Genomic DNA, 18,530 nt, shown 5'->3' with positions numbered 1-18,530 from the left:
TTGTTAGCTTCACCATGGTGTTTGATGTTTTTTGCAGTAGAGCCTCTAAGAGGTAGAAGCATTTTCACCTCTCCAGCCACCTCCTCTTTTTGTGAAACTGAACCACTCTCCTGCATTAGTTCTTGTCCTTGATGGAAGGATTAACCCTCCTCCAGTTCCATTAAAAGGCAGCCTTGCCACCTCTGGCCCCATAGTCATGTTTTCCAGTAGCAGTACGGATGAGAAAGTTTAGGTGTAAATGCAATATCCTAAAATCTTGCTTTGTAATTTCAGGCCGTGACCTCCTTTAGCAGTGGGATCCTTACTTGGTCACTTCAATTATAAACTACAGCCCTGGTTCAGTCGGATCTCTTGTCGGGTTCACACAGAATGCATCTCCATTCTAATGTTTGAGGAACAAATGTGGAGGCTTTTAATTCCAGTTTTGTTTGTTTTGTGCTTCTCTTGCAGGGCTGTTTGCCAGAAATCATTTTTGAACGGAAAATGACAGAGAAAACAGTGAATGGTCATTCAATACAAATGGTTTTCTATAATTAATGCTAAATCACTTCAATTTTCCTCTTCTTTTCTCACAGCTCAGCCAAATCCACCTAAAATCCATGAGGGATGGTGGGCTTACAAAGAAGTTGTTCAGGGGAGCTTTGTTCCAGGTAATCATTTTACAAAAGCTTTTTATCAGTGTTCAAGTGTGGCATTCCCTATGCTCATGTTACGCACATGGATTCTACATGAGTTCTAATTGATATTTTGTCAATCATTTAGTCCTTATATGTCACTAGCAGCTTTTTTTATTTAAAGGAATAGTTTAAAGGAATTTAGTTTACTGAAAATTCATCCCCCTCACTCCATCCAAGATGTAGATGAGTTTGTTTCTTCATTGGGATAGATTTTGAGATCACTTGCTCAGCAATGAATCCTCTGCAGTGAATGGGTGCCAGACAGCTGATAAAGCATCACAAGCAATCCGCACAACTCCAGTCAATCAATTAACATTTTGGGAAGTTAAAAAAAAAAACTTATGTATAAACAAATCCACGTGATGTTTTTAACTTCAAACTGTTACTTCTGGGTAAAATACGAGTCCTCTATCCATAATATTGCTTTCTCGATTGAAAAAGTCATCTTGTCTCAATCAGGAGAGAAATATGCACAGGTTAAGCACCATTTATAGCATCCAAAACCGTTCTAAACAAATATGCTTGTGGATTTTGAAGTGAGAGGACAGCAGGGGATGGACTTATTATGGATTATGAAGAAACTAATTCATCTACATATTGGATGGCCAGAGGGTTTGTAAATTTGAAGCAAATTTTCATTTTTGGGTGAACTATTCCTTTAACTCCAAAAGTGTGTTATAAGTGTTGGAATCAGTGTTTTTTTTTTATTTATTTTTTTTACAGAAACCACAAGCACGAACCAGTTCACTAGAATGATTCTGACTTTGATTCATTATTTCTTGTAGAGATTGTTAGAGATTGATTATTCCCTTTGCTTACCTGGAAGTCAAGCTGCATGGATACAACATGCCATTTAAAAATCAGCGTTTGATCGCACTGTTACTTATATTTAGACTTACAGCATGATGCATGATTAGAGCTCTTGAAACAAAGAGGGTGAGTTAACAGCAGAAACTGAAATGCGAGACATGTTGAAATGCATGTAGGATTCCTCTGTCTTTGTTCAAAAAATTCTGGCCTTGGTTTTATTTTACATATGTTCAGATCAAGGAGAAATGTTTAAAAGCTCAAGAATCTGTCCAAGTAATTCCTGATGCTTGAGCACAAGTCAGACATCATTGTAAATTGTGCTGCTAATGAAGATGTTCTGACTTGAGTTATAGGGATGTGAGTTATTATTAATCATAATAATTTGTAATTGTGATTTAATTTTTTTTTTTAGCTGCCATTATTTTAGACTTCACTGTCAATGATCCAGCAGAAATTATTCTAATGTGCTGATTAGATAATCAAAAAACATTTCTTTTTATTGCTAATTTTGAAAATAGATCAAATTTTTGTGGAAACTTGTGATGCATTTTTTTTCAGGATTATTTAAATAGAAAGTTCAAAAGAACAGCGTTTATTCCTATTTGGAAAATAAATCATTTGTAACATTATAAATGCCTTTACTGTCGCTTTCGGTCAGTTAAATGTAGTGTATGTGCGTACACACAGTTAGTGAATGAGACCCATTATCTGCAGATGAAATTTATTTCTCACCGATTGTTCTTTCTGTCTCTCTCTATAAACTATAAACCTCTTTGTGGAATAGTGGCATGATGAGGGTCTGTTGGGGTCAGCAAAGGGGCATCAACCTATATAACATGAGCAAGCCAGATGTCCAAGCTCATAGTTTATGATACCTTATTTATATTTATGGTTTTATGTGATCGTTGATATATTTTTTAGAGGATTACACTGTTCAGTGTTATGAGGGAGGGTAAAAAGAAGGATTTTAAAAGAGATGAAGCTGGAAAAATGTTTTAAACATTTGTCTCTAAGTCAGAGTCACATCCTGTGGAAAATCACGCTGGGCTTAGATGCACACCATCTTGAGCTGCTGAGAGGGGTGTTGGATTGGCAATCTGGTTCCTGTTTATTCACCAGAGGTGTGGGAAGGACTTCGTGTTAGGGAAGGGGCAGCTGTATTTTGAGGATTGTTTAATGCTCTGTGCCCAGCAAGCTAAAGTGCCTGTTATCTATGAGCCCCACGGTTCGTGTTTCTGAAAAGCTGTACTGTATGTTGCATCAGTGTGATCTGTGTGTGCCTGTGGCGCAGTGGAATGGACGGTGCCCCTGACCACTGCTGGCTGATGGGCTACAACTCTCGGCAGTGTTCTTAGCATGGCTTTAAATATTGCACACTGCAGCCTGATTTTGTTGTAAAAGAGTGAGAAATAAAGAAATTCTAGTGATTTACATCCTGTCATAGATCCATCTCCAAATCAGAGTAGAAGTCAGTGGCATCATGTTATATACAGTACTAGTATATCTGTGGCACGATTGGAAAAAATTGTGAGCAGAAAACTGTGAGCCTCCATTGGAGACCACTTCATGGATTATAACTAGGGATGCACAATATATCAGTACCATATTGGTCATCAGTCTATATTAGAGGTTTATTCTAATTATTTTATTAGTATCGGTTAGGGGTGTGACGAGACACTTATCCCACGAGACAATACGAGACACGAGACTGGGTTCACGAGAACGAGACGAGACGAGATTTTAAGACTTTTTTAAAGAAATCCTCAATGATTAAATATTTAGGCAAAAATAGTCTTTTATTCAAGTGAAAAACACAAAATGCAAAAAATGTAGGTGCATTTTGAAATCAACTTGTGCTTTATGAAATTAAACTTCTATTTTAATGAATTATATACAGCAATAAACAACATATAAACTAGAGCTGCACGATTCTGGATAAATTGAGAATCATGTTTTTTATATATAAATTGGAGATCACGATTCTCTCACGATTCTGAAGAAAAAAAGATTAGAAAACTAAACAAAATAACATAATTTACTAGTGGTTCTGACAAAATGTTCATTGCTTAAGTCTTTAAAAAATATATTTGAAAAAAAAAAAATGAAATGAATGAGTCAGTGTCTCAATTCATAAAGACCTGTTTCACAATTGGAATGAATCTCCTGAATGAATGATTCAATGACAAATACTTTTTTTAAACAGGCAGTTGTCGCCACCTCCTGGCAGAAGAGTATAAGCGGTACAATACATACAAGTGTTAAGAATGATACTTTCATTTTGATCGCTACTGAAGAGAATAAGTGTTTATACCCAAACTATAAACTTTTATCCCAGTACTTCTGTTATTTAAATGTCTGTAACACAGAAATAATGATGTGTGGTTGAAAAGACTGTTTGTGTTGCTCTTTCTGGATCAGCAGCACCATGAATGATTCATTAACATGGGCAGCGACAAAACGTGCTTCTCACGCTCCACTGACACTTGCGATGTGAAACAGTCGTAATAGACATAGCTGAATTGTTGTCATTCAGGAATAAGATATTAAAGAATAAGGGTGTTTGAATTGAGATCGCGATCTTTAAACGATTAATTGTGCAGCTCTAATGTAAACTGGAAATTGTTTTGCAAGGATATCGGCACGTTCTCGCGAGACCAGTCGGATCTCGCGAGATCTCGTGCCACGAGATCTCGTCACATCCCTAGTATCGGTCAATATTGGATATTTAATTGCATGCTTATTTCATCCATTTCACATTTATTATTGTTCAGCATAGATGCATTTAATTTATCAAAAGTGACAGTAAAGGCATTGAGAATGTTACAAAATATTTCTATATCAAATAAATGCTGTTATTTCTTTCTATTCATCAAAGAATCTAGAAAAAAGTAAAATAATAAGTAGCACGTTTTTATTTTAATTTTTTAAACTCCGATAATGATGAGAAAGGCTACCTGAGCATCAAATCAGCATTTTAGAATGATTTCTGAAGACACTCAGAAACATGGATAACAATATTCTGATATTAACATGATTAAAGGGGTCATATGATGCGATTTCAAGTTTTCCTTTTTTACATGGACAACAATATTCCGATATTAACACAATTAAGACAATACTCTAATTAAGAATCTACCATGTAAACAGATTTTTTATTACTTTAATCCGGCTAAAGTCATACTCGAAGTAAACACAAATCGAATTAAGACATGTGGAGTACTCCTATTTTAGTTGCATTATTGAAGTGCGGTATAGACATGTACACACCTTAATCACACTATTACCGTCGTGTAGGACTTTTTGCCGCAATTTGCAACAGGATACACACACGTCCGTGGTCAACCATTTGACGGTAAACAAAAGAGCATGGATTCAAGAAAGAAGGCACATTTTTATCCGTTGTCGTCTGTTTGCACGTATAGCATGACATATAATTAACTGCACTTGAAGCTTTAGTAAAATTAAAAATGAAACACCCAAAACTGTATAGTACCGAAGACGAACTGTATGTTGATACGTGAAATTCTGGAGGGAACGTCGGATAACGTCGCGTGGGAACGTAATGACGTGTGCCATTAATCAATCTATGTACTATAACATGTAAAACTGAAACATGAAAGGAATATTTTAAAAGCATCTCATGTAAACACCTTAATCACAATATTGTCTTATTCAGAATAAGGTAAATAATTACATTACTGATGTCCATGTAAACATACTCCGTGAGCAATGATTGAGCAATGGCTGCTGAAAATTCACAGGAATGCAGAAATGCATTTTAAAATATATTAAAATAGTCAGCGGTTGTTTTAAACCAAATTATTTCACAATATTAAGTACTGTTAAAATGACTAATTTTAGTTGATGTTTTTTGTTTGTTTGTTTTTTGTCTAGCTCTTTGTTATTATGTTTTTTAATATAATATTTAGATAAAATAGTGCAAATAGTATCCATTTTAATATCATCCTTTTATCAGTTAGGCCTATCTGCCATAACACAAAAAATAATAATCTGTTGGTGCCTCCTCTACACTTAAAGAAATCCTATTCCTAAACTATTCCTAAAATATCTAAAAATCCTTGAAACAAATTAAGTTTAGTTGGGAAGCAACACTGTATAAGATATTACGTTTTCAGTGAATGTATCTTTCATACAAGTGTTTTTGTACACTTGTTTTAAGTATAAACTAGTTAAAAGCAAGTAAAAAAATCTGAACGTAGTCACATTCATATTTATATGTGCCATGTAAAGAAGCTTTGACTGATTTATTGTTGACATTTGACCTTTGGCTGACAGTAAGCATGTTACAGGTTGTTTGTACAGTCATATATTGCACATCTATCTATCTCTATATGTAATGTTGGAGAGTCAACAAAAGCTTTAATTTAAGCTGTGGTTAAGCTTCACAAAATCAATGAAGGATGCTAATAGGCAGGTACATCCTGCATGTCAAGCACTTGCAAGCGGTTTACGGATTGACACCCACTGGTCAAAAAGTAATTAAGGACAGAGAAAAATGGCCTTTGGAGCTCTATTTGAGTTGGGTCTGAAACAGAGCATGTGTAGCCACTAGAAATATGTTGGGCTGCACTGAAAACTAATTTAATTTCTGTCCATGTGCTTTGAAATTTATCAGATGACATGTGAAATTGTTTTATGCGGCAATGCATATTATCACAAACGATTTTGTGCATCTCACAGTACTTTTGAACCCTCTCTTGCATCACATATCATGCACATGGCTGCAAATCTGCAATTGTCACAACTTGCAAGGCAGCCAAAACAAATTCTGTACATTGCCAGAAAAAAAGGGGGTGCAGATGGAGGAAGTTGTGCTAAGCATCTTTCTCCGTGAATTACTGGAGAATCTCTGCACATTTTCATATAAATCTGTCTGAGTCAGTCCTGATCAACACAGATTTTATAGCTGATACAGTGTTTCATTCGTGAATGTTGACACCACAGTGATACAACAGTCTGATAGGAAAAAGTTTAATAGAACCTATGTGCGCATTGGTTGAATTTAAAAACCAACTGTTTCTATCATTCCATGGCAAAAGGCTAGACTTGCTGAAAGAGTAGTTGTAGTAGACAGTGTTGATGTACTGATTGAGCGTTATCATATGATGTCTATTACACAGATGTGGATTCCCTCCAACACATACATCATTGGGTACTAAATGGTCCAGTCTTCATTCATTTTTGGCTGGATTTGCCATCAGGATATGAAAATTGGGTGCCCATCATTACCTCTATTGTACTATCTTAGGTATTATACTACATATTCGTCTGCATTCTGACAAGGATTCCAGAGCTGGGGTCAAAGAGATCAAGCTCAAAAATCATTTGAATAGGTATAATAGGGGTAGGAATCAGCAAGGATCTGGTCAAATATACTAGCATTCAGACGTTTGGGATCAGTACGATTTTTGAAAAATGTTTTTGAAATAAGTCACTTATGCTCACCAAGGCTGTATTTATTTGATCACAAATACAATAATAACAGTAATATTATGAAATTGAATTACAATTTTAATTTTTCTTCTGTATTTAAATATATTTTTAAATGTAATTTATTCCTGTGATGGCATAGCTGAATTTTACAATCTTCAGAGTCACGTGATCCTTCAGAAATCATTCTAATATGCTGGTTCTGTGCTCAAGAAACATGTCTTCTAATTGCGTGCTCATTTCTTCCATTACCATTGTAGAAAACAGTTGTGCTGCTTAGTATTTAGTTGCCTGTTTCTTTAACTATGAGCACGTTTGGCTCTGTGGACTCCCCCCATCCCCCCCCCCCCAAACACACACACACACACAAATGGGTTTATTTAACTTTTTTTGTTCTTTTTAAATCTTTTTTTTTTTTAAATGTTACAATTTATATATATACAGTTGTGCACATAAGTTTACATGCCCTTTGCAGAATATGCAAAATATTCATAATTTTCACAAAATAAGAGGGATCTTATTGTATGTAAAGGGGATTCAGAACATTAAAGAAGCTGAAAATTGCATGTTATTTTTTATTTAGTACTGTCTTGAATAAGCTTTCGTTTAACGGATGTTTTAAATGGACCTGTTCAAAAGTTTATATAGCCTTGAATATTAATACTGTGTGTCATTTCCTGGATGATCCACAACTGTTTCTATGTTTTGTGATAGTTGTTCGTGAGTCCCTTGTTTGTTCTGAACAGTTCAACTGCCTGTTGTTCTTCAGAAAAATCCTCCAGCTCCTGCACATTCTTTGGTTTTCCAGCATCTTCTGCATATTTGACCCCTTTCCAGCAGTGACTGTATGATTTTGAGATCCATCTTTTCACTCTGAGTACAATTATAATTATATGTATATATATATATATATAGCACTTGAATTGGCTGGTAGATCATAGTGAATATGTTTGCTTTTTTTCTCATTTCTAAACTTTACTATCAAAATCTATAATTATTTCATGGTTCAAAGCATTTACATTTATTTACAATAATGACAAATTTTCAAAGGACAATTATTTTTGTCATACTGACACAACCATCAATTTTGCTCAAAATGCACAATATGCACATGATCCGGTGAAACAGCAATGGCACTTTGAGTATGGCATACATTAAAATTGGCCTATATCGCTAATCAACATGATACACAGAATGAGTAAGTGGTGCTCAGACACACAGCGAAGCAGCCAGGATCAGAGAGACTGGGAGACACGACTGGACTAGGACACACAGAGCAGCTAAAGGGACAGGCTCCAGATCGGCTCCAAACAAAACAAACTACAGGAGGAAGCTGCTGGATTCGCCCTTACTTGAGGCGAGCCCCCCGGAGAGAAGCCTTGATTGGAGACCGGAGAAGTTGGAGACTGATTGGCCGAAGACCCCACCCTACAGCGGTACTGCTGGAGGGAAGCAGCCTATATGGGACAACACCAAGTTAGACCAGCAGAGCCCCTATAGGGGACCTCTGACTCAGGGTAAAAGGCCTGTGGCTCTCAAGTAACAATTCACAATGTCTCTGCTTACTCTGTCATGTTTATTATTATTATTATTATTATTATTATTATTTTTTTGATGTATTTTAATAGTTTTAAATTGCAAGTCTGGGACAAAGGTAAAAACATTTTAGTTCGACCTTCATATAACATGTAGTTAGCTTCAGCCATTTAAAAACATGTTAATAACCTACAATCACATCAAAATGCAACAGAACATCAGCTGAGATGCATGTGATCATTATGTAGCAGGAACTGCTTTCAAAGGGTAATGGTGTTGCCCCAGCTATCTTGGCCCCATTTTTACTGTGGTCTGTTTGATGATGGCCTCCCAATAATACCCATGTATGAATAAATGAGCAGTGTCTCCGCTTCTCTGACTGATGAATAGGTATTCCTGCACACCTTAAGTGCTGCAGTATGTAAAGGGGATTCAGAACATTAAAGAAGCTTATTTAACACTAGAACCGCCAGGGGTCGCTTTATACCTAAAACCGCCAGCGGGTAAATTTTACCCACGCACATGACAGCTGTTTCTGAATGGCTAAAGAACATATTATTTCACTGTATTATGCTACTGTCTTCACAAAGAAGTGTCTAGAGTCATGAAATGATTATGTCTAGTCATCAACTATATTTTTGTCCTGTTGTAAGGCCAAATAAAGTGCTTTTGCTTTCACACTGAAACACACACCGTCTCCCTGACATGGCTGCATCAACACTACTGCTGTTCCTGAAACCACGCCTTCTTTCTTTGCGTGCACATTTGGGCGGCATTATGCTAATATTTCCACATAGTGACGTAGACATGTGTCATGACGCATTTAGTGCTTCTCATACCTCTTCAGCATTCATAAATCGCCTTCTTTTACTCATTTTGTCTTTATTTATTAAACTGATAACCGCTAATTCAGTGAGTGAAAGGTGTTGCCTAGCAATGTACTATGTTAAAACATAAGCAGAACGAAAATGACAGCGTGAACATACAGGCATTATATAGCGGGTAAATTTGACCCGCGCTGGCGCTTATAGGTATAAATGCCCCGTTTTTTTGATCTGGTTTTGTCTAAACAGTTTTTAACAACAGGGTATTGTAAATCACACAATTTTAGTAAAATGCAGTGACTGGGAGACTTGAATGTTTTAAAGCACCTACAATGCTTTAGGTATTTACTAAAATGCTTATAATTTCACAGTATTTCTTAATTCCAAATCAAAAATATAATGAGTAAAAAGTTCTTCCTTATTCAAAGAATAGGGATATAGGCATCTTTCTAGACAGGAAATGATGCATAATCAGCTGATTACTACTAGCTTTGTCTTGGTATATTATTGGAAAATTTGTTGTAGAATAGATTAATCATGTGACAAAAATATGTCTGTGAATAGGGTATTCCTACAGCAACATGTGCACGACACTTCATCCACGTCAATAGGTGTAAATCTAATACCACCGTTATATCAACTGTTTTGGAAGACAAATTGGACAAATAGACAAATTAGAGTCCCCAAAGCCATTATTAAAAACCACTATTAAGAAGTCTCATACAGTACAAGCCAGTTTTAATGTGACCTTCCTATAACAAAAAGAAACAAAAACAAAAAACATTGGAATCTGTTGGATAAAAACAGATAATGTAATCAACACCTGGGACCTACTGTAAAATGACCTGAAGCTGAAGAAACACCCAAGTTATTCAAAAAGAACATATGTGACCCTGGACCACAAAACCAGTCTTAAGTCGCTTGGGTATATTTTTAGCAATAGCCAAAAATACACTGTATGGGTCAAAATTATAAATTTTTCTTTTATGCCAAAAATCATTAAGATATTAAGTAAAGATCATGTTCCATGAAGATATTTTGTAAATTTCCTTCCGTAAATATATCAAAACTTAATTTTTGATTAGTAATATGCATTGCTAAGAACTTAATTTGGAAAACTTTAAAGGCGATTTTCTCAAACTTGAAAGGCGATTTTCTCAGTATTTTGATTTTTTTGCACCCTCAGATTCCAGATATTCAAATAGGTGTATCTCGACCAAATTTTGTCTTATCCTAACACACCATACATCAATGGAAAGCTTTCAGATGATGTATTTCAAAAATAAAAAAAAAAATTGACCCTTACGACTGGTTTTGTGGTCCAGGGTCACATATTGCAATGATTTACAGCTTCAGTGCTTTGTGCATTCATATTCTTTCCTTTTTTGGGTTCAGATTTTGGTCAAAAAATATGGTGTCTATGTTCTGTTAACATCTCCTCATCTTGATCTCCACAACCTCAAATGATCCAAGATGTCCATTCACCTGGCCATCAAACAGGACACCGTATAGTAATTAAAGAAAATACACAAGCAGCGCAGTTCTTGCCTTTTGTTTGCAAGTGAACCGTAGAGGAAACACATTATGCTGCCGCCTTAATCTCTGGGTGCAAGAGGCCCGACAACAAAATCCCCACCATAGCTGAATGGTAATTCATCTCATTGACAGTCATCCCCGCTTTTTCCTGAAGGCATGCAGGAATGATAAGTTTAGGCGGCAAAACATATCCAGAGCAGCTAATTTTCTCCACGGTGGTGAAATACATCACGCGGCAGTTCCTCTCAGAATGGGTGACAGCTGTAGGTATTAAGAGACTGGCTGATGGATGGGGTGCAAGGAGGAAGACTCTCATAACCTGCTCTTTATTTTCTGCCGCTTGACTGACAGGGACGAGTATGAGTACGATAGGGTCTGGAGAAGAGGATGGGGATGGTTCAGGACATGTGTGAGACGTGTGCTTTTTGGACATCTTGGGAGCGAAACTATAGTCACTCCTTTCTGTCACTCAAGCTTGAATGCTCTGTTATCACCCATCAGTCAGAACACCGGTGGGAAGCCAAAGGGCTCCTGGTGTGGCTAGAAACCTGAAAGCTTTAAATGACATTTATATTGTAGGTTGTTACATCTTATGTATTGTGGATCATTCAAAATTTGCAAAACATTCGTAAGCCATTTGCAGATGAGAGGTGCCGTCAAATGAGCCCTCTTTAGTGAAGATAAATGTGCTATTCATTTCAGTTTCTTGGAAGTTATCACCGTTTTAACCGAACTTTCATGTCTGGTTCAAAGATGGTAGCTTTTGCTCTGTTAATATGGTGCATTTACTATTCAGCATGTACGTCAGCACTATCTGCTCCAGATCAAACCAATTTCACTCCAGGGGGTGAAGAAATATGTAAGTGATTTTTGACACCGCCCTCATTTAAGAGAAATACAGAGAGGTTGAAGTCTGAGGGGTGTGCTGAGGAGTCTTGCAGATTATTTTAAAATGCTGCCGTTCCATATTTTTACATGCGCAGTTCAAACAAGACTCTTTTAGAGACGCCCTAAAAGCAAGGGCTAATGTTATGGCTTCTATAAAGATTTTATGTACATCCCTTATAAATTATATATATATGAATAAATAAATAATAATAATAAACTTGTAATAATTATTTATTTTTTTCCCCACAGAATAAAGAAATTCTCACACAATGAAAGTTAATGGGGTCCAGTGTTGTTTTGCACCTTTGCCTTGTAAGGACAAAACTGTTCTTTTTAAAATACCTTGTTTTTGTATTATGTTCTACAGAAGAAAGTCTTGGTTTTTGAATGACATAAGGGTGAGTAAATGATGACAGTGTTTTAATTTTTGGGTGACTTATTCCTTTAAATGTCAAATAATGATCTCTTTGGTGTACATGAAGGAACTGTCCCAGATTTCCTTTTTGACCACATCTATGTACCGTAGGGCTATTTGACACTTTTTTTGGCTCAAAGGATGCTTGATGTTGAGAACCTCTGAACTTTGTGAGACCTCTGAACATTATTGAGAATATCTGACATTTAACTACAGCCACATATACACTGCAAAGTTTTAGAAATTCATCTGAGTAAACTCAGGCGTGAATTCTGTTAAACGTAGCTGAAATAGCTGAATGGGATTGAGCACTCAGAAAAATGGTGACAATTGATCTGCCGTGTACAGTGCAACTCTTTCATCTACCCATAAATTAATTGATGTCTAAATGCTTTATCAAATAATTTTTCAAATAATAGGCACAATTTTGTATAATACAAATTTTTTTATTTTTAAAGGTGTTGTACCATGCATAAAATGCCGCTACCACCTGACAGATATCACTGAAATGGGTGTCGTGTGTAATCACACCTGTCTTTGTGACAGCCCAAGGCTCTGTAAACAGCAAAAAAATAAAAGGGTAGTCAGGGGAGACTTTTTTTATCAGAAATGTTCTCTGCCTGTCAATCATTGTGTGCAGGGATGTCATGCACTTATGTTTTTTGCAGGACGCGGCTCATTTGGTGCTCTCTACAAGATAAGACAAACGGAAAAAAGATTCCTTGTACCATTAGACATGTTCGTTTTTGTTTAGCTTGCAAAAGGACCTGTATTCAAATCCCGATGTAATATATATTATTATTATTATTTTTTATTTATTTATTTTTTTGAAATAAGTATAGTTGCAGCTAAACTTGACAGCTAGTGATTATCATGCATTTCCTTCGAATGGAAAAGAGCAGATTTGACATTTTGATGAACTCCTTTTGTGTTGACATCACTGAATTCAATGATGAACTGCCTTTATCTGAAAAATGAGTGTTTACTATTGTCACTTTGCATTATTGACACACTATTTTCCTAATTAATGCTGTACAGTTGCTTTGACACAATCTGTATTGTTAAAAGCGCTATATAAATAAAGGTGACTTGACTTGACGACTTCAATTAGGAAAAAGTTGAGTTTTGAGTGACATGAGGGTGGGTAGGTGGTGAAAGACTTTGCAGTTTAACATTAAATCAACCGTCGGAGGATAAACTCGATTGGAAAGGTAGACATTGCAGTATATGAATTCTACCACAGATTTTGAGACAAACACTTTTACTAACAATAATCTTGACAACATACATTACCATTCAAAAGTTTGGGGTCGGTAAGATGTTTTTGAAAGAAGTCTCTTATGCTCCACAAGGCTGCATATATTTGATCAAAAATACAATAAAAACGACTCTTTTAGAGACGCCCTAAAAGCAAGGGCTAATGTTATGGCTTCTATAAAGATTTTATGTACATCCCTTATAAATTATTTGGTAAAAAGGCAGGGCTCTTAATGAAAGTGAGCCAAGATGTTTCAGTCTTGGGTGGTAGATGAGATCTGATCAGATGGTGATTTGTTTTACATGGAAACGTGATGCAGTTTACTTTACTGCTAGTTTATTGCCGACCGAATTGGAAATGTTCCAATTACTGTTTTTTGACAAACACTAGGGTTGTGTGGTAACTTGAAAGGATATTTGAAAAATAATGAAAATTTGCTTGACATTCAACCCGTTTAAAATACCCCAAAATATTTAAAATATTGCAAAGTAACGTTGCAACCTTGCAAATAATAATAAAATCACAGAAAGACTTTAACTGTAAGCGACACGAGCATACTCAAAACAAAGGGAAAAATGTGATGTTTGTTATTATTAAAATTTTATATAGCCCACGCTTTTATAAACATTTTTTTTTTTTTAATTTACCGCTTAGGCAATAACGTTGACAATATGGCAAATAAATCATTGTACGTACTTATTCCTACCTCTTTAAGCTTTCAGTTACATTTCAAACGACAAGGGATCAACTTATAATCATGTTTATATGAATTATCCCGTTAACTTATTCTCTCAAATTGCCTGGGAATGCGGAGCATTCCTAGCTTATATGGACGGAACGCCACTGATATATATATATATATATATATATAACAATTTTAAATTCTTTACTGTCACTTTTGATTCATTTTTAATGCATCTTTGGGTATTTCTTTAAAAAAACCTTTTGAACGGTAGTGTAATTATCAAGAATACTTTTTCTTTCTTTTGGAAATTTAAAATCAAAGTCAAAGTTAAATTTAATATTTCATAATATACTGTATAGCTGGTTTTCCAAGTAAAAACCACCAAATAACGTTTACACGTTATGATACGTAATCAGAGGGTGGGGGATTCCCCCATGTCTCTCTGCATCAGCTAAATTATTTTTTTTATTCCCAGTGAATAAACTCCCAAAACTCCCACACGGGTGACACTACTCCAATAACACTTTTTACGCAGCTGAAATCCAAGTAAAAAAATGCAGACCCTGTTGTATTTTCTTGTAATTTATTAAAAGAAGGTACACCGCTATCTTGTGCCGACTAAACTGACTTGAACGCACCTGACGTCGTAATTACGACTTGTCAACTCGTAAGTACGAATGTCCCAGGAGGACTTGAATGCAGCATACATTAATAAATTAAATATTGCTGTTGAATCATTGAATCATAACCTCAGGTAAATATAACAGAATGATTATATTTAGTAGAGAACTACAGAAGTCCTATTAATGCTGGTAAAGCTTGCTCTCTATAAGCTACTCTGCTGGGATCTGGAAGTGAATCTGGGATCCTCTCCAGTTGAGTGTCCCCTAGACATGAATGCTAAAAAGCTCCTATTATGAGAAATGACCCCTACTGCTCAGGAAATCTTCCTGGAACTTCTTAGAAAGACAAGATGATAGCTTTGTATGAATAAAGCTATTGGCTTTGACTCGCCATGGTGATAAAGGCAATTGAATTCAGTTGCTCTTGTATTTCTCGATGGCAGTCATGCCTAGCTGGGTAATACATGGGGATGACACACAGGGTGTGTATAAATAGAAAGTCTTGCAAATGTGAATTGGAAGTGGGTTTACTGTGGAGATGAGAAAATCACAGAGACTGAGATGTTTGTGTTAGCTAGCTTCAGTACAATTTTTTTTTTTTTGTGAGGTGGCCTTTGCCTGACCTTTTCCTTCCTCTGCATGGCCAAGCACGATAGAACAATATTTCAATCCCATAAAGAAAAATTGATCTTTCTAAAAGATGACAAATGGATGAGGACTTGTCATGACATGCTTTTAACAAGTTGTTTATCATTTTGAATGCAAGTCACTCATATTAGATAATGAGGGATTATAAAGGCCAAACGGATATCTGATTTACAGAGTAAAAGATCAAAACGTTTCATCTTAATTTTAGTCAAATTTGCTTCAAAGACATGCTCTCAACGCAAAGGCTGATCCAGAAAGTAGGCAACTTAAAGCAGTACCAAACAATTACAATTGTCATCATTTACCATGTCATTCTGCAGAACACAAAAAGATGATGTTTTGAAGAATATTTTTTTAATTCAATCAATGTCAGTGTGGTCCAGTGTTTTGACTTTCATTGTATGGACAAAAACACTTTTCATGAATTTTGCAAAATATCTTTTTTTGTGTTTTACAGTGTGCTGAAACATAATATACCTTTTTTTGTTTAGCTCCATTGATGCCACTTCAAGGAGGTTACCTTTTGCTTGGGAGAGGACTTGTGTCAGAACATTTTAAAAGGACCGTATTATTACTCTATATCGGCCATCTAAGTTTTTTGACCTCACGTGTTAAATTCTTTGAGCAGCTGTGTATATCAGTGAGAAAGTAAGGATTCTGTCATCTGGTGTTGAGGAAGAAAGCAAAGATGGTTGCAAAGATTGCATCGATTTGTGCTATTTTATTAAAGGGTGTGAGTGGATATCTTGAAGTTGTGAAAAGCAAGAGCATGTAAAATGTCTCTCATGGCAAAACTCTGTAAATTCTGATAAATGGTGAAAGAAATAACAATACTTAACGGGTGGGAATTGGGTGACCTGATCATGATAAAATACAATCAAGCCATGCGGCCTGGTGGTTAGCCTGGTGCTATTCTGAGGAGAAATCAGTAGATGTAGTTCTTTATTTAATGTTTACCATTACAATAATACGGTGATGGGTCAGGTTACTACATAGCCCACCTCAATCAAACTAAAGCTAAGTATAATTACAGGGACAAATGGTGTCATGACTGTAACTGGGACAGGGGACATGGACCGTAAAATTAAAACTGTCCCAATTTTATTGGACCGTCTGGTCACCTTAGTCTCGTGTAGCCAAACTTTTGACTATCAACACATTATGGTCCAGTTTTCAGCTTATTCTGGGCAAGAAAGAATCTGATTATCACTAAAAGCAACCAATCACAGAATGTATTTTATGTGCTATTTAAAGATGGATTTATCTGGAATAGTTGAGAATTTTCACAATTTCTCTCCGTCCTGCATATGATTAGGCTGTGATCCTGTGATTTTAAAAAAAGCAAGCAAAAAGTAATCAATGATTAAATATTTAAAAGTAGCAATGGACATGAAAAAGACATCAAATTATTAATCTGAACAATCTTTATAATTACAAAAACTGCCATTAGAGCAATATAATTTGAAGCTAATTATCTTGTTCAGATGAGAGATGAGGATGTCAAAGACAGTGATAGTTGATAATATTGATGCTGCGTTGCCAAGTAGGACTGTATCTAGGAGTTCTGGTGGATTGAGAAAGCATTTCCAATTTAGTTTTTGGGGTGTTTTTTGTATGCAGCGGAAAGCAGTACAAGCGCAAAGACTTTGTGAGCATCAGCAACTACTGATTATTGTGTTTAGCTTTTGTCATATACAGCGTTTTTTGAGTTACACCACCCTGGACTCTGCCCAGTGTTGCTGTGTTGTTGCTCACTGTCAGATTTAAATGGCTGATCTGCTTCACAACTGTTTCACTATGCAGCTTTTCTGATAAGATAACATTTTGAGGTCCCCATATGTTAGTCAACCAAAAAGGTCATCGTTATCATACAATAAGTACAATAAAGCATCCCAAGGCTACTGAAATCAGCAAAGCCTGATGGGAAAGTAGAAAAATCTAAACCCACACTCAGTAACACTGCTGGAGGAAATATGCTCTAGTTTGTTTGGTCCATTTTCTGAGTTCTCTTTTAAATGGTAATACATGAGAGAGACATGGAATGCTATCAGAACATGTCTTTTAACTGCATACCAGCAGTGTTTGATTCTCACAGAAGAAAGCAAGTCATTCAGGTTTGAAACGACATGAGGGTGAGTAAATGATGACAGATTTTCTTTTTTTTTTGGTGAACTATCTTTATCTATCTTTATCTATATATCTACTTTTAATGTTTATGTATTCATTTACTTATTTTTTACTGTCAGATTTAAATGGCTGATCTGCTTCACAACTGTTTCACTATGCAGCTTTTCTGATAAGATAACATTTTGAGGTCCCCATATGTTAGTCAACCAAAAAGGTCATCGTTATCATACAATAAGTACAATAAAGCATCCCAAGGCTACTGAAATCAGCAAAGCCTGATGGGAAAGTAGAAAAATCTAAACCCACACTCAGTAACACTGCTGGAGGAAATATGCTCTAGTTTGTTTGGTCCATTTTCTGAGTTCTCTTTTAAATGGTAATACATGAGAGAGACATGGAATGCTATCAGAACATGTCTTTTAACTGCATACCAGCAGTGTTTGATTCTCTTTGGGCTTTATCTTCCCTTTTAACTGCTGCCAAATAAATAGAAACCCCAAGAGAGGGCCAGGCACGTCTGCCTCTGGCTCCAGATTTGGATACACACACTCCACATTCTAATAAGCTGTGAGTTGCTTCCCAGATATTAATGCATATAGCGCCATAAATCTCTGATATATTCTTTTTAGAGCTGTTAATTGGTTAATCAAAGTAATTATATGCTATTCTGATTGCTTAATCAATTTAATCTGCAATTTGGAATGCGTAAACAAAGGCCTGGATCAAAAACGTTCTCCTTTTTTGCCATTACATTTTTAAAAGAATAGTTCACCTGAAAATTAACATTTTGTCATCATCTCACCCTCTTTTCATTCCAAATCTCTATTACTTTGTTTCTTCTGTGGAATTCAAAATAAAATGTTTAGAAAAATGCCCCAATGTGACTTGATTTTTTTTTTTTTATTGATTTGCCATATAATGAAAGTCAATGTGGTCCAAATCATCTTCTTTTGCATTCCATAAAAGAAAGAACAATTACATTAGGGTAATGATATATATCTTCATATATATATATGTATATATATATATATATATATATATATATATTTAAA

The 18,530-nt window shown here is 35.7% G+C and overlaps 1 protein-coding gene across 2 annotated transcripts in view; it reads left to right on the top strand.

The window, feature by feature from the left end:
• ca10a (carbonic anhydrase Xa) overlaps positions 1-18,530 on the top strand; it is a 216,958-nt gene that overhangs the window by 26,856 nt on the left and 171,572 nt on the right. Inside the window, exon 3 of one of the 2 annotated variants that reach the window (XM_016468887.1) lies at positions 576-650. The exons of the other annotated variant lie outside the window; for it this stretch is intronic. Coding sequence (XP_016324373.1) covers positions 576-650 — 75 coding nt within the window. The remainder of the gene's footprint in view (positions 1-575; positions 651-18,530) is intronic. 2 annotated transcript variants of the gene reach the window in all.

Source organism: Sinocyclocheilus anshuiensis, unplaced genomic scaffold, assembly GCF_001515605.1.
Source record: "Sinocyclocheilus anshuiensis isolate Anshui unplaced genomic scaffold, SAMN03320099.WGS_v1.1 scaffold1190, whole genome shotgun sequence".
In the NCBI taxonomy this organism is placed as follows: domain Eukaryota; kingdom Metazoa; phylum Chordata; class Actinopteri; order Cypriniformes; family Cyprinidae; genus Sinocyclocheilus; species Sinocyclocheilus anshuiensis.
This window is presented reverse-complemented; position numbering and strand designations above follow the sequence as displayed.